Source organism: Thamnophis sirtalis, unplaced genomic scaffold (genome assembly GCF_051295495.1).
Source record: "Thamnophis sirtalis isolate CommonGarterSnake01/CBP01778 unplaced genomic scaffold, rThaSir2_p1.2 scaffold_9, whole genome shotgun sequence".
NCBI lineage: Eukaryota > Metazoa > Chordata > Lepidosauria > Squamata > Natricidae > Thamnophis > Thamnophis sirtalis.
In genome coordinates this window covers 52,919,890-52,946,044 of record NW_028261389.1, presented here as the reverse complement: position 1 = coordinate 52,946,044, position 26,155 = coordinate 52,919,890, and the positions used below count along the sequence as shown (strand labels likewise).

Below are 26,155 nucleotides of genomic sequence, written 5' to 3'. Positions count from 1 at the left end.
TTGCCAGCGAGGAATTAACGCGGTAAACCTTTTCGATTTGCCAATCAAGATTCCCTCCTGATTTTCCCAGGTCGAAGGCTTCAGAGAGAGTCTGTTTCAGGTTCTCTTGTGTATTTTCAGGGAGGCCCCTTATCCTTAAAGCAAATTCCATTTGCCTATACTGTAGCATTATGATTTCATTTTCTGCATTGCTGACCTTTTGCTGGACCACCTCCATCTTCATTACCAAGTTCGTATTAGAGTCACTAAGATCTTCTAACTTTTCTTCAAGACCAGATGCATAACTAGCTAGTGAATTCAGAGCCATCAGAAAGTCTCCTCTAATCATTTGGTTACATGTCCTAAGTTCTTCAGACATCTGTTTGTTAGAAGCAGCTATCTCTTCCTTAAGTTTTGCTTCCATCGTAACAGCATGATTTTTTAACGCATCGATTAATTCCTTCTGCAGAATTTCCCTTGTCAGGGGGTCCCCTGCAGAAGTAGAAGGGAGTAATGATTGTAATTTAGCAGAAGGCGCTGGTGAATTTCCGGCACTTTTCAAGGAGGGGGGAGGAGGGGGGAAAATTTTTGCTTAGAAGCCATCTCAAGTTTAATCTTCTTTAGTCAATTAAAAAGTCCAAGCAGTCCAGTTATGCAGTAATTGCTATTTGGTTTGATAATAAATCACTTCTTAGTAAACATCACTTTTAGGCTTTGCAAAAATTCTATCCGAGTCACGCCCCTCCTACACAGCTCGGCGCCATTTTTCATAGAACTTTCAGCAAGTAATTAGCAGAAGGAATTCTTTGCAGATGGAGCTAAGGATTTATACATACAATTAGATGTTCACCAATATTGGTTCAGCTCGGCTTGAAGACCACAATAAATCATTTGTGCTGAGGATGAGCGAAAACCTTCGTTCTGCAACAAAAGGCAGAATGAATCCTGGCTCGGAGCTGCCATGCTGCAGCCGGTGCCCTCCTCCTTCCTCCCAGCGTTTAGGCTGAAATGGCTAATTGGAGAACTTCCGATGCATAGCTACTCACCTCTCTCTTCTAAGCCCGAAGAGAGGATAAATAAACTGTCAAACAGCTTGATAGATTGCTGTTTAGACAGATTAACGATGGCAAGATTCCAGAGCTGTTAAAGATAACAAACCCCTGTCAGGCTCCGCCCACAGGAAGCCCCTTAGTCTCTTTACTAATTACACATACACAAAAATAGATGCGTGGGTTTGTATGTGATTATGTGTACATCTACCTGTACTATGAATATATATACAACACAATACTCCATAATCTCACAACACATGGACAGATTCAACCATAGCTTCAACCAGAAAACTGCATCCTAGACCAAGCTAAATCTACAAGGCAATTCCTGGAGCCTTGACACTCAGACAAATATGCCATAAATATGCATATTTAGGGATAAACCACATTTACATACCATTCAAAAGAAACAATAAAAAAGCTAAGAAGGAGGATGGGAGGAGCCAATGTTGCAACGATACATTGTTGGATTCGGCTGTCCAAATCCACCAGACACTTTTGCCCTTGGACGGCCCGGCAGGACCTAAACCGTCCCAAAGACACGGTGACTGGGAAGACAAGACCTTGCTGGTCGCAGGGATATTGCAAAGTCCCTGATCGACCCAAGGGGAGTGCTTCCAACTGGCAGCAAACAGGCAGCCCCCCCCCCCGGCTGACATATTTGGAGACGGCTCCATGGAAGAGAGAATGAAACGAAAGTGTTTCTACTGGTGAGGTTCTTTTTTCTTTTCTTTTAGAAGATTGCACTAAAGCTTAATTAGTCCATTAAGCAAGAACAAAGCGGCATACTTAATCCCCATCGGACTGCCTTAGAAAGTTTTTTGCTCTTGCTTATAATCTTTTGTGGATTGAGTGACTGCAACACTCCTGTTTTTTCCGCTTGAGGTGAAGGGATCCCTTTTTTCCTTATTTTCCCTTAATACTTTAACTTTTTTGGCTTAAATTAAAACTCTTTCTACTTCAATAAATTTCTTCCTCTGCTTGTTGCAATATTAGAGCTGAGGTGGCGCAGTGGTTAGGGTGCAGTACTGCAGGCCACTTCAGCTGACTGTTATCTGCAGTTCAGCGGTTCTAATCTCACCGGCTCAAGGTTGACTCGGCCTTCCATCCTTCCGAGGTGGGTGAAATGAGGACCCAGACTGGGGGGGCAATATATGCTGACTCTGTAAACCGCTTAGAGAGGACTGAAAGCCCTATGAAGCGGTATGTAAGTCTAACTGCTATTGCTATTGCTATTATACTGGAGATACTTAAGGAAAGAGATTTTAAAAGAAATGAATCTGCCACTTGAAAGCCCAAATCTTTTTCTCTTGCTGCTGTAACAATGTTTTCTTTGTTCACTCTTATCTGACTATATTGACTGCGACTGCGCAACAACAAATAGTGGTATGTGGAAGATACTTTGACAAGAATTGGAAAAGGAAAGAAAAACTTCAGAACCTATCTTCTTTGAAAACCATAAAAGAACATTCGTCTAAAGTAAAAATAGATATATTCTTCAAACTCTGTGATAGGCTAGAGTGGCAGATTGTACCAAATTCCTCTTCTCTCCTTGTTCTTTCCCTATATTATTCTTTATTTTAAAAAATGGAGCAATGCTCAGATGAAGAAAACTCGTTAATTCAAAACATTTTGGCTGGATTTCAAAACATCTCAGAAGGATTTGAGAGATTCTACAAGAAATGGGACAGACTATGGGATATTACAGAAAAAGATGATGGGGTTATAACCCCAGAAATTAAGGAAGTGAATGGAAATACAGAAAACAAAGATAAGAACTTAGATGAACTTATAAATGGAGTAAACGTGAGTGAAAGTGGAAAGAAGGGAAGCTGGAAAAGTGACTTTGATAATTTGGTGTTCCACCACAAACTTCAAGATGTAGGAGAAAAAGAAAGAGCGAAAAAGATGGAGGTAATAAGACAAATCTATTCAGAAACAAACCTGACAAGTAAAGTTAAGCTCACATTAATAACAACTCAAGGGCAACAAAACTACGTGAGAGATCGTTTAAGCTTCAATGTGCGGAGAGATGTTTTAAACCCTGGAAAGGTTTTGGACATAGAATTGGCACAACAACTGGCGAGAGATGAAAGGCTATTTTGTTACTGGAAAGATACTGGTTAATAATGCCAATTGATGAGAAAAAGCTAGTTAATTCTTGTTTGAAAACTGTTTTATTCATTTTCATTTTCATTTTTATACAATCACTTAAATACTGTGCAATTAGGAAAGCAATAAACACAACTCATAACACTTCTATCCTCCATACACCCTTTCTTCTCCCCCTCCAACTTTCATTTCTCCCCTCCAGCCTTCCCCTCTTCTACTTCCCCTCCCCCTCAGACATTCCTTTCTCCCCTTCCCTCCATCTCACCCTCCTTACATTCCCCTCTCACTCCCTCTTGACTCCTCCCTCTTCTTTCCCTCTACTCCTCACTTCGGTGTATTTCTACTATTCATTAATCTATTCATTTTGTAATTTACACTAAAATTATAAGAAAAGAAAAAAAAAGGAAAATAAAAGGAAAAGAGAAAAAAAAAGAAAAAAGAGCAACAGTATACAAGTGCATTCATTGTTTTGGAAATTGATTCTATATTTCTTCCCTCCCCCTCCCCCCATGAACCCCCCTCCCTAGCCCCCATCCGACTTCCCAGGTCCCATTCCCGACATAACTCTTTATCAAGCACAGTCTGGAGTATATTAAAACCAATTAGATTAGAAATTAAAAAATAAAAAATAAAGGAAAAAAGAAAATAATAATAAAATAAAAAAGGGGAACGCAAAAAAAGAAATAAAAGAGAAAAATCAATAAACTCTCTACCTTAAGCTCAGCTTCCCATCATTATTAAAACTTAAGCGGTGTGCATCATTCCTAATCTCAATTAATTTATTACTTGCAGGATTCAAACTATGTTGAAACCAAGTGAGTTAATCAAATAAAATTCTACTCTAGCTAGGGGCCTTATCTCTTTATCTAAATATGCGTACCTTTAATTTGTCCCTTTTACCTTCTTCTCTATAAAGCAATTTAAACACCTCAAATATTTCTCTCGGTTTCCATTCCAACTCCTCTCATCCTGCCTCTACCCGTGTCCACATATATATTTTATTATCATCCATACTCCTCTCATATTTGCTCCGCCTTCCTTCGAACTCCCTGAGTATCTCCTTCCAAACATTATATTCAGATAATAATTTCTATAAAAATCAACATACTTTCTGGCTCAAAATAAGCTCTAATTAAACCTTCATTACCCTCCCGTCTGCGCCACCCTTCCCAACTCCATTCAACCTAAACCACAATCCAAAAGCATCACAATCTCCGCCCTCCTCACCCTAAAGAATAAAACATTAACAACTTATATAAAAATTCAAAATTATCCATCAAGTCTTTTTCAAGTCCCATACAGCATATTTTCTGAGGAAATCAGCATCATTTCTTTCAGCCTTAATGTCTCTTCATCGATATACCACTATACCATTTTATACAAGACAGAGTCACAAAGTATTATTCAGGTTAAAATTAAGCAAATGTTTTGGAAGCATAACTAAATCCTTGTTCTCTGCCCTTCTGCCCTTCCGGAGGGGAAATGCGATACCTCCCGCCTTGTAGTTGTGTGTTTGGTTGTTTCTCTTCTACTTCTCCTTGTCTTTCTCCAAGTCCGGGTAATTCAGGAAGTCCCGCCTTTAGGATCTTGTAGTAAATTTCCCGAGCTTCACAAACTGAATTGAGGCGATGTTTTTGTTCATCAAGTGTAACTGTAATACCAAATGGCACCTCCCATCTATACTGTATCTGATTATTTCTAAGTTCTTTAGTTAGGAAAACATAGTCTCTCCTGGCTCTTAACATTTGGGGTGGTATTTCTTTAAAAACAATCAAGTCCTGTCCATCAATTCGCAGCCTGTTATTATAAAACTCTTGTAGTATCGCGTTTCTGGATTCTTTTGTGGCAAAATATATAATTATATCTCTCGGAAGCTGTCTCTGTTTTGCTGTCCACGAATTATGGCGGTAAATTTTTTGGATCTGCCAATCAAAGTTGAGTCCCGGACTTCCCACCAAACGACTGAAAGCCTCAAAAAAGGTCTGCTTCAAATTCTCCTGTTCGTTTTCACGCAATCCCCTAACTCTTATTGCAAACGCAGTCTTTTTATAGTTTGTTATAACAAGTTGTCTCTCTGCCTTTTCAATTTCCTGTTGCAACATTTCAATTTTAGTTGTCAGATTAGAATTGGCTTTTTCCAAAAGTTCCAGTTTATCCTCCATTCCTGCAATATAATCTGTCATCACAGTTATAACCCCGATGGTATCCTCCTTTGTTTGAGCAATCTTGGCATCAAGTTTATCACATAATTCCGAAATAAGTTGCTTCATTTCCTGTCTAAATTCTCTAAGGGTTTCAAAAAGAAATTCTTTCGTTAACAAATCTCCAGTAGGGGGCGTAGAAGGCAAAGACTGTGGCTTTATAGCAATTACTTGGGATGTATTGTTAAAAAAACGTTTAGACTGCTTTGACTTAGGAGCCATCATAAAAGAAAAAAAGAGAACAAACAAAGTCTCTGAGCACCTTGATTTAAAATAAAATACTTTCAGTAAGCTTTGGCAATTAATAAAGAGAGGTCTTCAGGAAAACAGGGCTGATTAAATATATCATGTATCAACTGCGAAAGCTATAAAATCGCCATTTTGAAAAGCAGTTAAACAAAGGAGTTTTTTGTAAAATTGAAGCTGGTATTTTGAATAATAATAAACAAAAAGGTTCTCAGGAATGGTCGCTGCTCGGATCGATTTTAAATAGCTTAGATTTGTCCTGAGGGGGGGGGGGACGACCTGCCTTGAGCTGAAAAAAACAGCTGAGATGATCTGGCTGGAGTAAAAAAAAAAAACTCAGCTTTTGTTGAACCTCTTTTCCGTTCACAGTGAAAAACAAAAGGCTGTGAACTACAAAGAGATTCTAATGACTGAGTTCCTCCCTGCCCCTTTCTAGCCTGAAAGGAGAGATATCTATAGATTTTTTTAGATATACAGACCAGAACTCTGAGGGTAGCTCCTCTGAGCCACCGGCGACGGCAGGTTCCTCCCCCGGAAGCCAAAAAGCTAGTTAATTCTTGACTAAGTAGAGATTATACTACCTTTTAGACTGTTTTAAATTACCACTGAATGTTTATCCACTAACATAAATTTACTATGATACTAATAGAGAAATAATAACCCTAGTTAGGATAAATAACCAGACCATAGAAATACTAGTATACATTCTGGGTGATTTTCAAATAGAAATGTTAATATTTCTTAGATTGTCTTAGATGTCTAATGTTTATTTTCTTAACCCGTAATTAACTAATTTGGGATTGAGGGGAAAGTCCTATAAATCTTATTAATAAATCATTGTTTTAAGACGGTTATAAAGTTATAATATTGTGTGGGCCTGGAGAGGAGAGGTGAGATAATTAGTAAATAACCTTTAGTTAATAACAATGAAATGGACAATATTTAAGGTATGTTACGGGGGGGGGGGATGCTCAGATATCCTACTTAACCGAATTAATTTTAGAACATGTCATAAAGGTGTAATGGTATTAGAGAATTATTAAAATTGCAAATGAACGCCAGTGGGTGGTTGTGTCTTCTAATATAAATGATTCTAGATAAAAACATGTTTAAACAATGGTAACCAAATGAGAATTATGGTACAGAGATAGTAAAATATATAACTTTTCTTTCTTAATTTAAAATGTACAACATGATTTCAATGAAGTATATGGAAGGACTGTGGAAGAGACGCACGGAATATAAACCAATCAATACGCTTTCAACAAGATGTAACGAAAGATGATTTTTTATTTTTCTTTCTGTTTAACTAAAACAATAAAAAAAATTCTCCCCCAAAAAAGCTAAGAAGGAAACAGAAAGGCCAGAAAACATTCGCTCTAGTACAGATAGTTCTCGACTTACAATAGTTCATTTGCTTACCATTAGAAGTTACGACGACACTGAAAAAGTGACATGATCATTTTTTAGTTATCACCATTGCAGCATCCCCATGTCATGTGATTTATATTTGGGTGCTTGACAAATGACTCACATTTATGATGGTTCCAATGTCTTGGGTCATGTGATCACCTTTTGCAACCTTCTGACAAGCAAAGTGGGGAAACCAGAGTCACTTAACAACCATGTTACTACGGTGTTTCCCTGGAAATAAGGCCCACTCCCAAAATAAGCCCTAGCCTGAAATTTTTGGGATGGGCATAATATAAGCCCTATCCCAAAAATAAGCCTGGGGGATGGGCGTGGCCAGCACAAGAGGCAACTGCCAGGTTCCAAGTAATGCATCGTTCACAAATCAAACTCTGAGGCATTTCCTTTTCCTCAAAGAACAAATTTATTTAGACACACCATCTTGGTACAAACTGGTGAAAAGCCAGTACTAAAGTTCCTGGGCTTTTCACCCCAATATAATAATGGTTTCTTATTTTTCCAAAACAATATGTCAACCATGTTGTTTTGACTGAAGGCTCCATCCTCAGCTGTCCCCCCTTCCGTTTCCCACCATGTCAAACTGAATTCATGTTAGCACAACCCAGATGTCAAACGATCCCACAACCCAATCAAATTCAGGTTTGACAGGCTTCTCCCCCCCTCAACAGAAGGGACATTCCTACAAAGTACAGTGGGATTAAACAGTGACACTAACTCCTTCTCCCGCCACCTGGAGGCTCTGTAGGTTTCTGAGGGTACTTGTCACAAAACTGCTTTACCAAAGTGTCTGCATTTACCTTCCCAGATAGCCTCAAAGTGGGTACCCCTTCCAATACACTAGGTTTTTCAATTGGACCTGATGTACCCTTAAGTCTAAGATCCTCTTTATTTCATAGTTGAGTCTGACCCTTGATTACTGTGGGCTTAGGGAGCCCGCTCAACAGGTCATACTTGTGAGCTCACTGCCAGTTTCAACAGACTGCTATGGAACACTGGATGTACCTTTCCTGTTAGCCAGGAGAGTTGAAGTTGTACCGTGACTGGGTTGATCACTTTCACGATAGGGAACAGCCCTACGAAGTTGGGACCCAGCTTTTGAGAGACTAATTTTAATCTCAGAAATTTCATGGGCAAATACACTCTAACCTTAAACTCTGGCTGGGGAGACCGGTGCTTGTCGGTCTGTTTTTTAATAAGACTTTGTGGTCTCGCTCAGGGCTTGCTTCACATTTTCCCATGCCTTCTTCAGTGACTCCATCCACTCCACCAGCACCATGGAGGAGGGCGGCTCTCTAGGGAGCTCTGACATGGGAACAAATTCTATGCCAGTGGTCACCTGGAAAGCGGTCAGGCCAGTGCTACTGTGCACCACATTGTTGCATGCTACTCAGCAAATGACAGCAACTCTGCCCAATCCAACTGCTGATAGTTAACTTAACAACTCAAGTATTGTTCTACCATGGCGTTAGCCCATTCTGCAGCCCTGTTGGTGCTCACATGAAATGCTGAACTAAGCCCCTAAAAGGACCCAATGGCCTTCATGAATTCCCTCCAGAATCTAGCAGTGAATTGAACCCCTCAATCGGAAATAACTGCAGGGGACCCCATGCAACCTATATATATGTTTGATAAATAGGTTCACCAGCTTCCCTGACGACAGAGCCCTTAGCAGGCTATAAAGTATGCCTGTTTGGAAAACAAGTCCACAACGGTCCAAATGAAGGTGCTTCCTCCACTCTCGGGATCTCAACAATGAAATCCATCGCTATCTCCTCACAGGTTCACAATGGACTTACCACCTGCCATGCCTTGTCTTCATTGCTGCGCACATCACACAGCTTTTTACAGTCTTCAATGTCCTTTTTCATCTTTGGCCACCAGAATTGCCTCCTGGTCAGGTGTAGAGTTTTCAGGTATCCGAAGTAATCCGCCTGCTTGGGATCATGACTGTTGGAAGACTTGGAGTAACAAGCTGCTGGGCACGTACAACTTAGATCCCTTCCAGACTAGTCCTGGAGGGTTAGTACCCCCAGGTTGTTCTTGTACTATGTACTTCTTTCAGCCATTAGGTCATCCTCCCCCATCTGTGGCCCTCCTTCAGGTAGCTTGATGTTAACATTTGTGATGCAGGCTGAGAGGAGGGGATCATTGCATGAATTGCTTCTTCACACTTACTGTGGTACTGTGGCTTGCATGACAAAGCATCAGCCAAAAGATTTTTTCCCCCTAGGATGTATTTCAGTTCAAACTTTAATCTTTTCAAGTATTGTGCCCAACGGACCCTTGGGAAGAGTTTGTGGGGAGTCTTTAGTGCCTCTAGGTTTTTTCGATCAATCCATACTTCAAAAGGCATGGAGCTGCTCTTGAGGAAGTGCCTCCAGGTCAGTAGGACCCAGCAGACCACACAGCCTCTTTCTCCCACATTGCCTAGTCTCTGTTAGTTTCTTGAACGTGTATGTGCAGAGCTGTAGGTTACCCTCTGCATTCTTTTGAAGGAGGACCGCTGCTATGGTCATGTCGCTGGTGTCAGCTTGGATCACAAAGGGTTGATCGGGGTCTGGGTGCCTGAGATTAGTTTAGTTTAGTTTATTGGTATTTGTATGCCGCCCACTCCCAGGGGACTCTGGGCGGCTTACAGACAACAAGGGAATTAAAAATTTAAAAAAATTAAAAAGAGACATAATCATTTTAAAATTACACAACATACATACACTTAAAATGGGGCTGGATGCTGATCAACAGCCCCAGGCCTGCCGGAACAGCCAGGTCTTAGTGGCTTTACGGAAGGCCGGAAGAGTAGTGAGGGTCCGGATCTCTATGGGGAGATCATTCCATAGGGCCGGGGCAGCAACAGAGAAGGCCCTCCCCCGGGAGGTCGCCAGCCAACATTGACCCACCGATGGTACCCGGAGGTTACCAATCTGTGCGATCTAATCGGTCTTTGGGAGGTAAATGGCAGGAGGCGGTCTCTCAGGTAGCCAGGTCCTAAACCATGTAGGGCTTTAAAAGTAACGACTAGCACCTTGAAGCGTGTCTGGAGACCAATGGAAAGCCAGTGCAGCTCGCGGAGGATAGGTGTAACATGGTGTATCTAGGTACACCCATTATCGCTCACACGGCTGCATTCTGGACCAGCTGCAGTCTTCGAGTACTCTTCAGGGGCAGCCCCATATAGAGCGCGTTACAGTAATCCAGTCTTGAGGTGGCGAGGGCGTGAGTGACCATCCGAAGGGCCTCCAGGTCCAGATAGGGTCGCAACTGGTGCACCAGGCGAACCTGGGCAAAGGCCCCCCTGGTCGGAGCCGACAAATGATGTTCTAACGTCAGCTGTGGATCCAGGAGGATTCCCAAATTGCGAGCCCTCTCTGAGGGGCGTATAACTTCACCCCCCCAGGCTAAGAGATGGAATAACTGGACCATCCTTGGGAGGAAGCATCAATAGCCACTTGGTCTTGTCGGGATTGAGTGTAAGCTTGTTCGCTCTCATCCAGACCCTGACAGCTTCCAGGCACTGGCACATCACTTCTACTGCTTCACTGAGCTGGCACAGGGCAGACAGATAGTTGAGTATCGTCTGCGTATTGGTGGTATTTAATCCTGTGCTGGCGAATGATCTCACCCAACGGCTTCATGTAGATGTTAAATAGGAGGGGGGACAGGACCGAGCCCTGCGGCACTCCATAGTTGAGGGGCCTAGGGGTTGATCTCTGCCCTCCAACCAACACCGACTGCGACCTGTCCAAGAGGTAGGAGGAGAACCCCCGTAGGACGGTGACTCCCACTCCCACCTCTCGCAACCGTCGCAGAAGAATACCATGGTCGATGGTATCGATGGCCGCTGAGAGGTCAAGAAGCACTAGGATAGAGGAGTGACCCCTATCCCTGGCTCGCCAGAGATCATCGATCAGCGCGACCAAAGCAGTTTCTGTGCCGTAACCAGGCCTGAAACCCGACTGAAAGGGATCCAGATAATCAGCTTCATCCAAGGACCATTGGAGTTGAAAGGATTAAGATTAAGATTAAGATTTAGTTTATTTGTATGCTGCCCTTCTCCGGGAGGGACTCAGGGCGGCAAACAACTCAAAGGGGGAAAAAGGGAACATAAAACACAATACACGTAATTAAAATAAACAAGAATCATACAACCATACAAGGCGAGAGGGGAGGGGAACTCATCAACCCCAGGCCTGCCGGCACAGCCAGGTTTTTACGGCTTTCCGGAAGGCCTGGAGAGAGGTGAGGGTCCGAATCTTCCCGGGGAGTTCGTTCCAAAGGGCCGGAGCTGCCACAGAGAAGGCCCTCCCCCGGGTAGGAGGGAGGCCACCACCTTCTCAACAACCTTCCCTACGAAAGGGAGGTTGGAGACTGGACGATAGTTGTTCAAAATGGCTGGGTCCAGAGAAGGTTTCTTCAGGAGGGCTCACCACCGCATCCTTTAGGGGGTGCGGGAAGGATCCCACCCAAAGAGAGGTGTTAATAATCGTTTGGAGCCAGCTACGTGTCACCTCCCTGCTGGCCAAGACCAGCCAGGAGGGGCACGGGTCCAGTATACAGGTGGAGGCACTCACCACTCCCATGGCCTTGTCCACTTCCTCAGGGGCGACAAGTTGAAACTCGCTCCATAAAATCCGCTCAAGATCGTCCCCCGGTACCTCGGCTGGTACCGTGCAATTGGAGTCCAGGTCCGTCCGAATCCGAGCAATTTTATCTGACAGAAACTGGACAAATTCCTCAGCTCTACCCTATAAAGGGTCGTCCGCATCCCTCCCTTTCAAGAGGGAGCGGGCTATTCTAAACAAGGTGGCTGGGCGCGATTCTGCAGATGCAATAAGAGCGGAAAAATGCGTACATTTTGCCGCCCGTATCGCTACTAGATAAGTCCTAATGAAGGCTCTTGTGTTCGGTCGGATTCATACTTACTGGCCCTCCAGCGGCGTGCTCCGGTTCGCATTTGTACTGATGTATGCAGGAGAGGGCGTCAGTCAGAAAGTCCCCCCCCCCTGGAATGTGCTATAAACAAAATCAAAATGGTTGAAGCATTGAGCTCATTGGACTTGTTTGGGTGATAGTGTCCATGGAGTCCTAAGCGCCTCCAGATTTTTGTGGTTGGTCCAGACTTCGAACGGTTTCTGGCCCCCTTCCAACAGGTCTCCAGGTTAGCAATTCCCATCTCACTGAGAAAGCCTCCTTTTCCCACGCAGCCCATCATCTCTCTGTGTCTGTGAGCTTGCGGGAGGTGTAGGCGCAGGTTTGTAAGTTTGCTTGGTTGTTTTTTTGGAGTAACACCGCTCCCAGTGCCATGTCACTGGCGTCTGCCTGGATCACGAAGGGTTCCTCGGGGTCAGGATGCTTCAGCACCAGCTCCTTTGCAAACATTTCTTTTAGTGTTTCGAACACCTCTTGGCAGGTTAGGTCCCACTGGAGGAATTATCCCGGATGAGGTTTCGTTCCTGGGCTCCCTGTCTTCAGGAAGTCTGTTAGGGGTTTGGCAATTTTTGCAAAGGAGGGGATGAATCGCCTGTAGAAGTTCACGAACCCTAGGAAACTTTGTAGCTGTCTGGGGGTGTGAGGTGATTGCCAGCCTAAGATGGCTTGTACTTTAGCTGACTCCATCTCTATTCCCTTATTTGACACTTGGTAACCCAGGTAGTCTAACCGTGCATGGTGGAATTCGCATTTTGGGACCTTGACGTACAGGTTGGCTGCCAGTTTTTCCAGTACTTGGCAGACCAGAGGTGTGTTGTCACCCATGGTCTCAGTGTAGATGAGAATGTTGTTCAGGTAGATGAGGACACCCTTGTAGAGGTGCTCATGCAGCACCTCATTTATTAACTGCATGAATACTGCTGGGGGGCCCTGCAGTCCGAAAAGCATCACTTTGAATTGAAAGCTCCCTAGGGGGCAGTTGAACGCTGTTTTCCACTCATCTCCCTCTCTGATACATACTCGATGGTATGCTTCTATGATGTCTAGTTTGGTGAAGACTTTTCCTTGGCCAGATGAGATAGCATGTCCTTCACGAGGGGGATAAGTATAGGTTCTGTACGCACAACCCATTTATTCCTCAGAAGTCCACATACAATCTCACAGTTCCATCTTTTTTCTCTTTGAAGAGGACTGGTGCCGTGACCCGTGGCTTGGCTGGCTCAATGGACCCCCTTGTTAGGTTTTTGTCTATGTATTTGTGCATCTCTTGCATTTCCCGGGGCGTCATGGCATACAGTTTGGGCTTGGATAGTTTTCCCCCGGAGATGATTTTGATGGCACAGTCTGTCTCACGGTGAGGAGACAGAACATCACACTTGGCCTCGCTGAATACTTCTGTGAGGTCCTGATATTCCATCGGAATCAGTTCGGCCTCGGGTTTTGTTGGATGTGATTGCCAGTTATTCTTGAGGGGGTTCCTGTGCAGGTGGTGTTTCTGCTAGCTGGTGTGGGAGGGGTTGGGGGCCCATTACTATCCTAAGTCTGTAGGTACCCCCTTCCCACCATGGTTGGTCCCCACTTGTCTAGCCAGGAAAGTCCCAGTATGACTGTGTCTGTCATTTTGGGGGGGGGGGGCTATTATGAATCAAATTACTTTCCAGTGACCTGCTAGTTCTAGCCTCACTGGTTCAGTCAAGTGGGTGGCATAGGCTCCTCCCATTAGGTACCCGTCAATCTGCTCGAACTGGAACGGGTGGGCCAGTCTTTTTGCTCTGATCCCGAGTTTCAGGACTGTGGTTAGGTTGATCAAGCACCTCGTGCAGCCTGAGTCTATTAGGGCTTGAACAGGAAGCCCTAAAGGAAAAGGTAAATTGGTTTACTCACCATTGGGTCATTCTCTCCCTCGTTCTCGCTGTCATATGATTTGGGCGACTGCTTGTCATTGCCTGGGGTTCCACCACTTTCACCTGAGGGAGAAGGGGCCTCTGCAGCCTGAAGGGCTTTCCCGGATGTGTTGGTGGTCCGTTTGGGGCCTCATTCTAGTCGTGCCCTGGGCGGTGGGTCTGGCCTTGGTTTTGGGGCCGGAGTCGGGCATGCAGCTGCCATGTGGCCCATTCCCCCACATCTGTAGCATTTCAGCGGACTTTGAGGGAGGGCTGGTCTCAGGGCCTGCTGTGGTGCTGTGGTTCCTCGTCAGCTGGGTGGTTTCAGGTCAAGTTGACCTCTCTTTTGTGTCTGGTTGCTTTATCATGTTGTTGGTGCACAGTCCGTTGTCAACTTTTGTTGCTACTCGGAACCACTCAGAGAGTTGATTTGGGATGTCGCAGTACGCAGTTACCTGGGCAATTTGCTTGTCCAGGCGTGTTCTGAAAAAATGCATCTGGTAAAGGGTGTAGCCTTCCTATGACTCTCCTAAATTCACAGATCTGCTCTTTGATGGGGCGGCCCCTCTGCTTTAGGTTGCTGAGTTCCTCTTCTGCATATGGGTCTTCCTCTACCTCCTCAAATCTGGCCAATCTCTAGCATTTGTAGATTGGATTGGATTGGATTTATTAAATTTATGGGCCGCCCAATCCCGAAGGACTCTGGGCGACTTACAGAAAATAAATTTTAAGAAAAGGGTTAAAAACAAACAGAAGAAAGCGGATTAAAAGAAACACAACATGCACCCAGTCTAATCAGGGCTGGACCTCGGTCAAAAGGTCAACAGCCCCAGGCCTGCCGGAATAGCCAGGTTTTAATAGCCTTTCGGAAGGCCATGAGAGTGGGTAGGGTCTGGATCTCTGGGGGTAGTTCATTCCATAGGGTCGGAGCAGCTACAGAGAAGGCCCTCCCCCGTAGCACTGCCAGCCGAAATTGTCTAGCTGATGGCACCTGGAGAAGGCCCACCCTGTGCGATCTTATCGGTCGTTGGGAGGTGTGTGGCAGAAGACAGTCTCGTAGATATCCGGGTCCTAGGCCATGTAGGGCTTTAAAGGTAATAACCAGCACCTTGAATCATGCTCTGAGACTGACAGAGAGCCAGTGCAGCTCGCGGAGGATAGGTGTAGTGTGGGTGTACCTTGGTACACCCAGTATCGCTCGCGCGGCTGCATTCTGGACTAATTGTAGTCTCTGAACACTTTTCAGGGGCAGCCCCATGTAGAGCGCATTACAGTAATCCAGCCTTGAGGTGACCAGGGTGTGAGTGACCATCCTAAGGGCCTCCAGATAGGGTCGCAACTGGTGCACCAGACGAACCTGGGCAAAGGCCCCCCTGGTCACAGCCGACAGGTGATGTTCTAACATCAGCTGCGGATCCAGGAGGACCCCCAAGTTGCGGACCCTCTCTGAGGGGAGTAAATTTTCTCCCCCCAGGCTTAGGGACGGATTAGCTGGGCTGTCCTTAGGGGGAACATCCACAGCCACTCGGTCTTGTCAGGATAGAGTGCAAGTTTGTTCACTCCCATCCAGACCCTAACAGCTTCCAGGCACTGGCACATCACTTCCACCACTACGCTGAGTTGGCACGGGGCGGAAAGATACAACTGTGTGTCGTCCACGTACTGGTGGTATTTAATCCCGTGCCGACGAACGATCTCACCCAGTGGCTTCATGTAAATATTAAATAGGAGGGGGGACAAGACCGACCCCTGCAGCAACCCATAATTAAAGGGCCTAGGGGTCGACCTCTGCCCCCCAACCAACACCGACTGCGACCTGTCGGAGAGGTAAGAGAACCACCGTAGAATGGTGCCTCCCACCCCCACCTCCTCCAGCCATCGCAGAAGGATACTATGGTCAAGGTCAAGGAGCACTAGGATAGAGGAATGTCCTCTATCCCTGGCCCACCAGAGATCATCGGTCAGTGCAACCAAAGCGGTTTCGGTGCAGTAACCAGGCCTGAAACCGGACTGAAAAGGGTCTAGATAATCTGCTTCATCCAAGGTCCGTCGGAGTTGAAGGGCCACCACCTTCTCAGCAACCTTCCCTAAAAAAGGGAGGTTGGAGATAGCTGGGTCCAGAGAAGGCTTCTTGAGGAGGGGTCTTAATACCGCCTCCTTCAGAGGTTGTGGAAAAGATCCCTCCCGCAAAGACGAGTTTGTAATTCTCTGGAGTCAGCCTCGTGTTACCTCCCTGCTGGCCAAGACCAGCCAGGAGGGACACGGATTCAGTAAACAGGTGGAGACACTCATCGCTCCCATGGCCTTGTCCACTTCCTCAGGGGTGACAAGCTGGAACTCATTCCAGGAAATCTGAGCAAGACCCTCCCTCAGCATCTCCGCTGGTACTGTCCAAATGGAGTCAAGGTCTGTCCGAATCTGAGTGATTTTGTCTGACAGAAACTGAACAAACTCCTCAGCCCCCTTCCACTTCTGCTTATGCACTCAGTGGAGGAGGCACCAGGCTGCACTCTCGGTCCTCTCATGTATACACACAGTCACTCTCTCATATATACCCCACTATGGTCATTTAAAAACATACAAAAATACAATGGTGCAATAGTATAAAAATTAATTAAATTAAGTGGGTTCATTCATCATCATTCACACCATACATACTCCATCAACGGAAAATTGCACAGATCTTAAAATTCCGCATAAGCGGATTCGTGCAGATTCGGAGGTCGGAACTGATGATAATGAAGGAGGGAGAGTTCCTCAATCCCTCTTCCCTCTTGTAAGTCCAGAAAGTGCAAAAGGGGCCCGAGGGCCCAGAGCCTAAAATGGCTGGAGCGGTTGCAGGGGGGGGGGGGGCGCCAGTTTGAAAAAGATGGTAAGTTTACGGCTTCGCCCCCACTGCTTCCCGTCGTTGACCCAAAAATGGCGCTGTTGAAGATGGTACCCCTGAGGGAGCAGCAGATGGCACCGACCGCATTGGTCGTAGTAAAAAGCGAGCAAAATGTCAGGCAGCAAAGTATCAGGCAGCGCGAAAGCCCCGCAGCGGCAACAACAAAGCAAAAAGAAGGCCGCACCAAGAGAGAAGATGGGGGGGGAGGCCTAGAAGAACTGCGGTGGCGGCAAAAGACCAGCCGCCCAGTCCCGGCACACATTTGTTGTAACGACTCACCGCCCCTTCCTCGGGGCGAGGCGCAGATCGCCGCACCGACACCACCCAGCACAGGTCCAGCAGGTCCAGCACAGGTCCAGAGTCTCCCATCAGTAGTGCAACTGAAAAATGCCCGCCGCTCCCGCGCCGCTGCCGCCGTCATCGCCGCCAGTCAGCAAGAAGCATGGAAGCACAAAAACGCCATCCAGGGGCCGCCCGAAAGCGACCCCCTCCAGGTAATCGCTTCCCTGGCTTGTCCGATGGTTAATCTCCTGCAGGGACTCCCTTTTTTTAGTATCGGAGTCTCAGTCCCGTGAATTTGTTTGTCTTTTGTTCTTCGCAAGCCCAAGCGTTTAGCCATTTCCCATCCTGCACATGCGTAAGTAGGAAGTCATGTATGTCTTGCAGTTGAGGGGGGCTCTCCTCTTGTGGAGGGCTGCTAACTATTCCCTTGCTTTTCCCTCTAGCTCCTCTGTGATGGTATTCGCCATGGCCCTGGGGGATGGGTAGAGGTGCCCATAGCATTCTAGGTGGGTATCAGCTGAATCGAGGAATAGAGCTACCTGGTCTGAGTTCCCGTCAAACTTTCCCCTGAATAGGGGCAGGTCATTCAGCCCTACTCCTCCAACTTCCTTTCGGCCTCTGTATACTTGCGCCTGATATGGCTGGTCATCTTCCTCATCTCTAGTTTGGAGGGAGGGAGGGGTTTGTCTGCCCTGAGCAGCCTGCCTGCTGCGTGAGAGAGGCACTGGTTGCAGTTTCGGGCTCCTTCTCCTTCTATTGGGTGGAGGAGGGGGGCTGTGCTCCAGTCTGCGCCTCTTCCCCTCAACAGGATCAGATATCCCTCCGCTCTCTTTTGGGTGGCATGATGGCCCATGATCAGCAAGGGTGGTGTGGTCAGAATCCTTCCTCTGTTGCTCTATGGCAATCTCCAGGGATTCCATCGGTATTTGGGAGCCTGGCTTGTGCCCAGTCCCACCTCCAGTCAACTCTTGCCAGCTTGCTTGAGACCCATCCCTGTATCTGGGGACTAGGGTAAGAGAACTCTACTTCAGCTGCCTTAGGGGCTAATTTCCACCAGTACTCATCCTTTCTTGCTTCTGCTGCTGAGAAAGGCATCACTGCTTGGCATTACTGCATATCTCCAGCTGCAATCAGTCTCTTTCTTCAGACTCCTGTTGCCTGATTTTCCCTCCAAGCACCCCAAATATTGGGGGAGTGCTCAGAGAGCCCGGGATTCAGGAAACCCGGAAATTTTGATAGATTTTTAAAAGTCAGTTTGGCTCTCTATGAAGTTCCCAAGAGATGACCTAATTAATTTACGAGCTTCAAGACAAAGTTTTAAAAAAACCATTCATTTATTAGGATCAACATCTTGGTATGGTCTTCTGTGGAGCCAAAACTGGCTGCCGCTTAATTGCGTTTGAACTTTACCCCTCTATCTCCTCCCTTCTGTTATGCGTCATAAATCATATTCATGAACTAGGTTGTAGAAATATGAGATCCAACTCTGGCCAAAGATATGCATGGAATCCTCCCTCGAATGCCAACCTGATAATAGTTATACCAATGCTTTACAAGTTGACATCTGGATCAAGTTTAGCACTCACAGAGGATAAACTAACAAAAATATGGACTGAAGCATATATAACACTTATACCAAAAGAAGATTCGGACCATCAACAGATAAAAAATTACAGACCCATTTCATTGATGAATACAGACTACAAAATATTCACATCTATAATTTCGACTAAAAAAAATACTAAATGAAATTATTCATGCAGACCATAATGGATTTCTACCTAAAAGATAAATGAATAATGAATATGAGAATAATTACAAACACACTAGAATATTACAAAGCACATCCCGGAAAAAGTTGCACTGATCTTTTTGGACACACTAAAGACGTCCAAACAGCAAAATTCAATTGGCAAAGTACTAATAAATGGAGACGTCACAGAAAAATGTAATATTTTGAAAGTGTAAAAGAAGGATGCCCCCTATCGTGCCTAATATTCATTTTAACTAGGTACTACTATTGGAAATTAGACAGGGACGAGAAATAAAATGACTAAAAATTAAAAAAGAAGAATATAAAGTTCAATTGTTTGTGGACAATCTAGTATTTATTCTAGAAGAACCATTAGAAACTGGGTCTAAATTAATACAAAAAAATAGAAGACTTTGGCAAAGTAGCAGATCTTAAAGTTAACAAGAGCAAAACAAAGATAATAACAAAAAATCTTAGAACAATCATTAACTGCAAATTCTGAGGGCCTTAAATTGCTTTAAAAAGAAGAGAATACTGTATTAAATATTTATTTTAGTACCTGGAAAGCTATAGCTTGACTGAGACTATCAAGAGCAGGGTCTTCACCCTCATCTTCACCTTCTTCTTCTTCTTCTCTGAGCAGCATAAAGGAAACAAAAAAAACCATATATGAATTTTATAGATCAGGCACTTAAATCAGTAAATGAGAAGAAGAATATGTGTTGTACATATTTTACTCACATTTCTTCTTCTGGTTCAATTACTTTCTTTCTTTTCTTTTTGTCTTTCTTTTTGGGAGGCTCACGCTCTCCTAGCATGTTTTTCGGACATGCATAACTTAAATGTCCTGTTTCCTTAAGAGAAAGGAAATAATTGAACAAGGTAAAGTTGGAGAATATTACTTTTTACTTCATAAATTTACCTTGTATGTAAATAGTAGATTTGTATTCACTTATAATTATTCTTCAAAAATGTAGCATTGTACATAGTTAAAAAATTATCTGAATGACTGCGCCAACTGATAACCCAAGTGTGTACAGTTTCAGTGGATGGCATTAGCATAAGTACATGGCAAAAACAAGTATCTCATTGGGACCACTGTTCCCTCTAAGGTGCGCGGCTGCGCGGCCGCGCATGTGGCAAGAAACCCCCGCGCAGCAGTTTCTAACTGCCACGCAGAGATTTCTATCTGTGGGGAAGTCCTTTGCACGCGCCGGCTAGAACTGGCCGGCCAGACGCTGCATTTGGTGGAGGAAAGGAATCCGTAGTAACAGATGCTCCTGACCGGTCAGGCTTTCGGGTTCTTCGTGCTGCGGGGTTGAGAAGCACGAAAGGAAGAGCGTGACTCCATGGCCAGTCACCCGGGGTCATGGGCGGAAGGGAGCGGGGTCCGAGCTGATCCGCAGCGATCCCCTTCGGATCATCGACAGCCAACTTCTACCAAAAGGTCCCCCAAAGCCCTTTGGAGCGAAATGGGATCGATCGGAGTGGCCGCCCACAAAGGACTTCCCCAGACTGGGAGATATATATAAAAAAAACGGCGGAATATCTGCTGCTGCCTCCTCCTCCCCCAACAGCACTGCCGGATTTGCCGCCCAACGCTGCGGCTGAGGTGAAGCCGCCAAAGCTCCCGCCAGCACCCCTGCTTAGGTGAGGTGTTCCGAGCGGAGGGGGAGGCAGGCACCACCGCCGCTGCCATGGGCGGGGGCGCCAGCGGGAGCTTTGGCGGCTTCACCTCAGCTGCAGCACCGGGTAGCAAATGTGGTGGTGCTGTTGGAGGAGGAGGAGGCGGCGGCAGCAGTTATTCGGGGGGGGCGCTCGTCACAGCAGTGATAAGGCCATAGATCAGTCATTTTTAGATGCAGGACATTTTCATACAGTAATGTAGAAAAAGCAATGCTGTCTGCCAAAATGCTGTCACTTAATGAATATGTATAAACATATCAGTGAAAAGTGGGTGAATGAAAGGCAGTAAAAATAGGAAATGTTTGCTGAAAGCAATGCAAACAGAAATGCCTTCTTGTTAAATTCTTCTAATACAAATTTTAAAGATTGTCTTAAATTTCTTGCTGGTTTACAGGCATTATTTTTTTTCTTCCAAAAATTAAGTTAGCCTCAAGGAATTTCATTCCCAAGAAAATGAACACAGAAATGAATGTAAAAAGAAACTATTAAAAAAACCCTGTTCATTAATTATATAAAGCACTATTTTCTCCAACTACCATTTCAAATTATTCACCCTTTGAAGTTCCTATGTTTCCCTCTCTCCATGTGTGTGTGTGTGTGTGTGTGTGTGTGTGTGTGTGTGTTTAAAATGCAGGAATAAAAATGCTCCTAACACACCACAACTTTAAAGGCTATTTTTTGTTTCAAATGCCAGACTTTCTGAGCCAACATTTTGGTTGCTAAGCAGGAGCGTTGTTAAGTGATACTGATATTATGTAACACTTTTAATTAAGCGGGTACCTTGAATAAACATAACTTTGAGTTTCAAATAATACTGATTTCATTGTTGTCTTAGGTGACATCTGTGAAAAAAATTCAGGTGCTCAGGCATGAAAATATGCCGCTCAAACACTATACTTTTCTGCTCACACTGAAAAAAAATTAGAGGGAACATTGGTTGGGACATCAACATTTACTCACTCCACATTCATAGCATTTTGACTTGTCATAGTAATTTTTCCTTCGGATGAATTCTGCAGCTCTTCCATTATCAATAGCAATACTTGCTTTTATTACTCTTCCAAATAGCTAAAAAATAAAAACAAATACAATTTTAGCTTTCAGAATGTTTCAAAAGTTACTTAATAATATACCCTTGTAACTTACCAGTTTATTATTAAGTGCCCGAGAACAGTTCTGTGCCGACTCTTTATCCAAGAACAAAATAAATGCAACTCCTTTACTTCTTCGTGTGTCTTTGTCTTTCATAATTGTAACTCTAGAAAAAAAATACTGATATCTTCACATACTATTACAACAAGAGAGGTAAGCCTTACAGTTATTCAGGTTGCCTATATTATTCATTTCAAATTCCAGGAAAAGGGCAGCTATCAAAGTAAACACAGCATGAGGACATCCATAAAAAACTACCAATGAAACTCAAATCATTTCCAATAAAGGACAATAGAGAAAAAAGTTACTAAACTCAAAAAATACCCTTTATTGAGAATCATGATATATGAAAAATGTTTCTAAAAGCAAAGACTTGACAATAAATGAATCAGGTCCATTCATGAACTATTTGTGGATCTTCACATTACACGTTTGCATAATACTAAGATCAACAAGTATATTGTCAGAGCAGTATGTGTCATTATCCTTTCTCATTAAAACATGCTTTCAATTTTTCCTCTCAAATAAGATTAAAATAAAAATCCGTAATGATACTGCTTATTAAAATTCTAAATCTGTTTGACAGATTCTTATTCTAGTTGTTTCAACCTAGCATTGTTGAAATGTAATGGGACTGAGATTCTATTGATATAAAAATCAGCTTGTTTTCTGCCTGATGTAATACCTTGGTCCTTGAAGATACTTGGCATTTCAAGTATTTTGGACTTGAGAAACTTCAGCATACACACCTTATTCAATGTAATTCAGGATGCGATTGCTACTATGACAGGCTATTTAAAGTCATAGATACCAGTGACGTGCGGTGAGGTTTATGGCTGGTGAGGCATTGACACAGGGGTTTCAATTTGTTTTAGACTTGTGGACTTCAACTCCCAGAATTCCACAGCCAGGCATGCTCAGTTCCAATTTAAAGCGACAGCATTTGTTTTTTTCCTTTGCGAAAAAGTTTTCCTTCATTCTTTTTCTTCTCCCTCCTCCTCCCTCCCGCCCCTCTCTCAAACAGACACAGGCACACAGAGAAGTTGGATCCATCTCTCACTCACTCTCAAACAAACACAAACACAGACGTTGGATTGGATATATTTTCCAATGGCTTGAAAGCAGCTCCTCTGCTATAACACCCCCCCCCCCCATTCCCCTGCTGCCTTCCGATCCGAGCCTTTGATTGCAGGTGGAGCCACGTTGCCTTTTCAAACTTGTAATCAGTGAAGCTGGGCTTATATACTTTTATCCAGTTGTTTGTGTGTAAAGGAAACGTAGCTCTGCATCAATCAAACTACACTTGGGGAGGGATCTACACTTGAGGATGAAGTTTGAATTCCTCCCCCTCCCTCCAACACACACACGTACCTTTTCCAGCTGTTTCAGAGAGGATTTCAACTCTGCTCTTGCCTGCCATCATGAAAAGAAAAAAAATGTAAAAGGAAAAAGGCAAGAGATGAGGTCAGGCTGACCTAGTTGCTGCCAGAATCACCGTGGATGACTCTGCTTAGTGCTTAACTGTTTAAAAAAGCCTCTAAAAAGTGCCCTCTATAGGAGGAGGTGGGAGAACGACGTGCCTCATCTACATCAGGAATTTTTCGGCTTTTAATCCTTGCTTAACTCTGCTCGAGTGATAAAACACCAGACTAGATGAGGCATGTCATTCTCCCTCCTCCTCCTGTAGAGGGCACTTTTTAGAGGCTTTTTTAAACAGTTAAGCACTAAGCAGAGTCATCCACTGTGACTGGCAGCAACTAGCTCAGCCTTTTTCCTTTTACATTTTTTTTCTTTTCATGATTACAGTGGTAAGGCTCTGCCTCCCCTGACTGCATGTCCCTGGTAGACACAGAAAAATGTATTATCTGGATTCAGTTTTAGAACTGATGTGGATGAAAAAACTACAATTTATATTGGGCATAGTCTCTGATCATTTCTCCCCAAAACCTCTAAAAGGATGGATCTACCAAATGCTTCCTCAATAGTGTAGAAGATTTGGGCAACAATCTTCTGTAAGTTTATTTATTTCAGGAACCAAAAAATAGTTTAGATATAAGAATAATTGTTCCTAAATATCCAAAGCCAAGCCATAAGGAATAGGGACCATACAGATATTGGTGAAGTGGAACTCTCAATATCATTCAGTAATCTTGCTAGTGAGCAAGATCAGATATACGAGAGAGAGAGAGAGAGAGAGAGAGGGAGGGAGGGAGGGAGGGAGGGAGGGAGGGAGAAAGGGAGAGAGAGAGAGAATGAATATTACCTTTTCTTCTAATAATGTTTCACAATTTATTTATTGGTTTGAGTGCCGAGCTTGCCAATTTGGTTGCAAACATTTCGTTACAATTTGGTGAAATATCTTCAATGCATTTTGAATTGTGCTCATCTGTCAGAACACAGGTCTTTAAATTCTATTGTTTTTTATGAGATGCAAATTAGTCTGAATGTTGTTTGTTCGGATATTTCTGAGTCATGGTCTGATTTCAGACTGTTTGATTGGCTGGCTGTTGTTGCTGGACTATAGTTAATTACCATCTGTGAGATGCAGATTAGCATTAGAATTGTTTATGTAGGTGCTTCTGAGTCATGGTCTGGTTTTGGCTTGTTTGATAGTTTGAATGGCTGGCTGTTGTTACCGAGACGTGGTCCGATTTCTTGCCAGCTGATCGGTTATATTTTTGTTTCCACGCTGGGAGGCCCATTTGTTCATTTGGCTAGTATCTGCCTGTCCACTTGCATCTGGATATATATGTAGTATGGCACTATATTTTTACAACATATCCCCTAAATGTAATATAAATACCACGACACAGAAATGGTAAAATAAGCACTTTTGAAGAATTCTCCCCTCCTAGAAAAGCACAACCTATGAATACAATATTGTTAGAGAAATTTCTTCATACCAGGTGTGGCAGTAATATTACAAATAAATACAAAAATTACACACAAGAAAAGATCTTGTTAAATCGGGGGTGTTGGTATTACTAGACACAACATTAAAGAATACGCTACATACAATTCGATATTTATACTTACTTAACTACTTTCCCATATTTTGAAAAAATCTGAAAAGACAGAAAAAATATAGTTATTTAGATTAGCTATAAAAACAGGAAAATAAATTCTTCACAGAACACAGAAGTAAATATAAATGTTCAATGATTATTCACACAATCAGGTAGAGTCTATTCTAATGTTTAATTTTAAGTACACTTACTCTGTACAAATCATTGTTTGTCAATGAAAAGGGCAAATTAGATACATAAACTGTGCTTTTGCTTGGTGCTAATCCTCCACTCATTTTTTTCTAGAAATAAAAAAGAAAATGTCATGTGAAAAGGAAGCCTCAAATTTACTTAAAAGATACAGGGTAATTTCAGAACAATCTTACTTACCCTGAACAAATAGTGTTTAACAATTAAAACAAATATAATCACAGAAAAAAGATGGTTAGGTTATAAGCCACTTCGTTACTTTTTCCAATGTTTATCTTTGGGGAACAAATTTCCTTCCTACTTTCTACATTCCTTTCAATTTATGCAAGGAAATAATAATCCTATTCACATGGATCTTGAGCTGAGAATTCTAGCTTAATTAATTCTGCAATATAGCCAAATATACCAACATATCTGGAAAACAGCAGCGGCCAACAGGATGGAAGAGATCAATTATGCCAACACCAGACAAAAGAGACTCAATAGACTTTGCAAACTATTGAATCTTCTTCTTCCTAGTGTATTGCCGCAAGTGCAGGGTCTGCTTTTCGGATCTTTGAATGCCACTTACCAATCCAAGATGGTGACAATGGAGGAAGCATAGTCACATCATTGGTGAAAAGTTGCTGCTAAAATAAAATAAAATGGTAGGAGAAGAGGTAGAGAGGGAAAGATAAAGAAAAAGAAAAAAAGACTAGAGAAAGGAAAAGGAGAGAAAGCATGGAGAAATTGAAAGTAACAGAAGCCCAGCTATACACGAGAAGCCTGAGAGAAGCCCAGCTGCACACGAGGCCTACCCAAGAGACCGAAGGCCCATCAATGTGAGGTGAGTAGAGAGGCAAACCGACTGCAGGCAGCAAAGTCAACCAGTGGAGAACAGCAAGTGGAGCAAGCTGCAAAGCAGGGAGGGAAAACAGCTGTGGGTCAGAGAGGCCAGCCAATCCAGTGCAGGATAGCGACCAGCAGAGAACAAAAGGTAAGCCGGGGAGTGAGTAGAGCATGGAAGAAGGGAAGAGAAGAGAGTCGAGCTTGCTGGGGACCATCCAGGCAATCCTGTTTGCTTGTGGAAGCAGCATCCCCAGCATGAGACACAGCAAAAGGAAACCACGTGGCTCCAGAGCAAAAAGCAGCAGCAACACAGCAGGGAGGAGAGCCAGCAGCAGCACAGGGCAGTGGTGAGCAGAGCCTGAAAGCACCTCAGAGAGCAACGGGGAAAATGAAGGTGGAGCTGACCAAACAGCAGAGCTGAACTGTCTGGAAAGCTGCACAGCAGGCTAAGAGAGCTGAATAGAGCAAGGACAAAGTTGAAAAGACCGGAGCACCGAAGGACAAAAGGGAGCTGGCAGAGAA

The 26,155-nt window shown here is 43.9% G+C and overlaps 1 protein-coding gene across 6 annotated transcripts in view; it reads right to left on the bottom strand.

Moving 5' to 3' along the window:
• Window positions 1-26,155, bottom strand: part of ZCRB1 (zinc finger CCHC-type and RNA binding motif containing 1) — a 37,523-nt gene that overhangs the window by 3,329 nt on the left and 8,039 nt on the right. For all 6 annotated transcript variants that reach the window (XM_087723571.1, XM_014061116.2, XM_014061117.2 and 3 more), the window contains exons 2-7: window positions 24,808-24,897; window positions 24,627-24,655; window positions 21,585-21,696; window positions 21,399-21,506; window positions 19,494-19,606; window positions 19,312-19,387 (exon numbers count right to left, since the gene is read on the bottom strand). In XM_087723571.1, coding sequence (XP_087579697.1) covers window positions 19,312-19,387; window positions 19,494-19,606; window positions 21,399-21,506; window positions 21,585-21,696; window positions 24,627-24,655; window positions 24,808-24,897 — 528 coding nt within the window. The remainder of the gene's footprint in view (window positions 1-19,311; window positions 19,388-19,493; window positions 19,607-21,398; window positions 21,507-21,584; window positions 21,697-24,626; window positions 24,656-24,807; window positions 24,898-26,155) is intronic.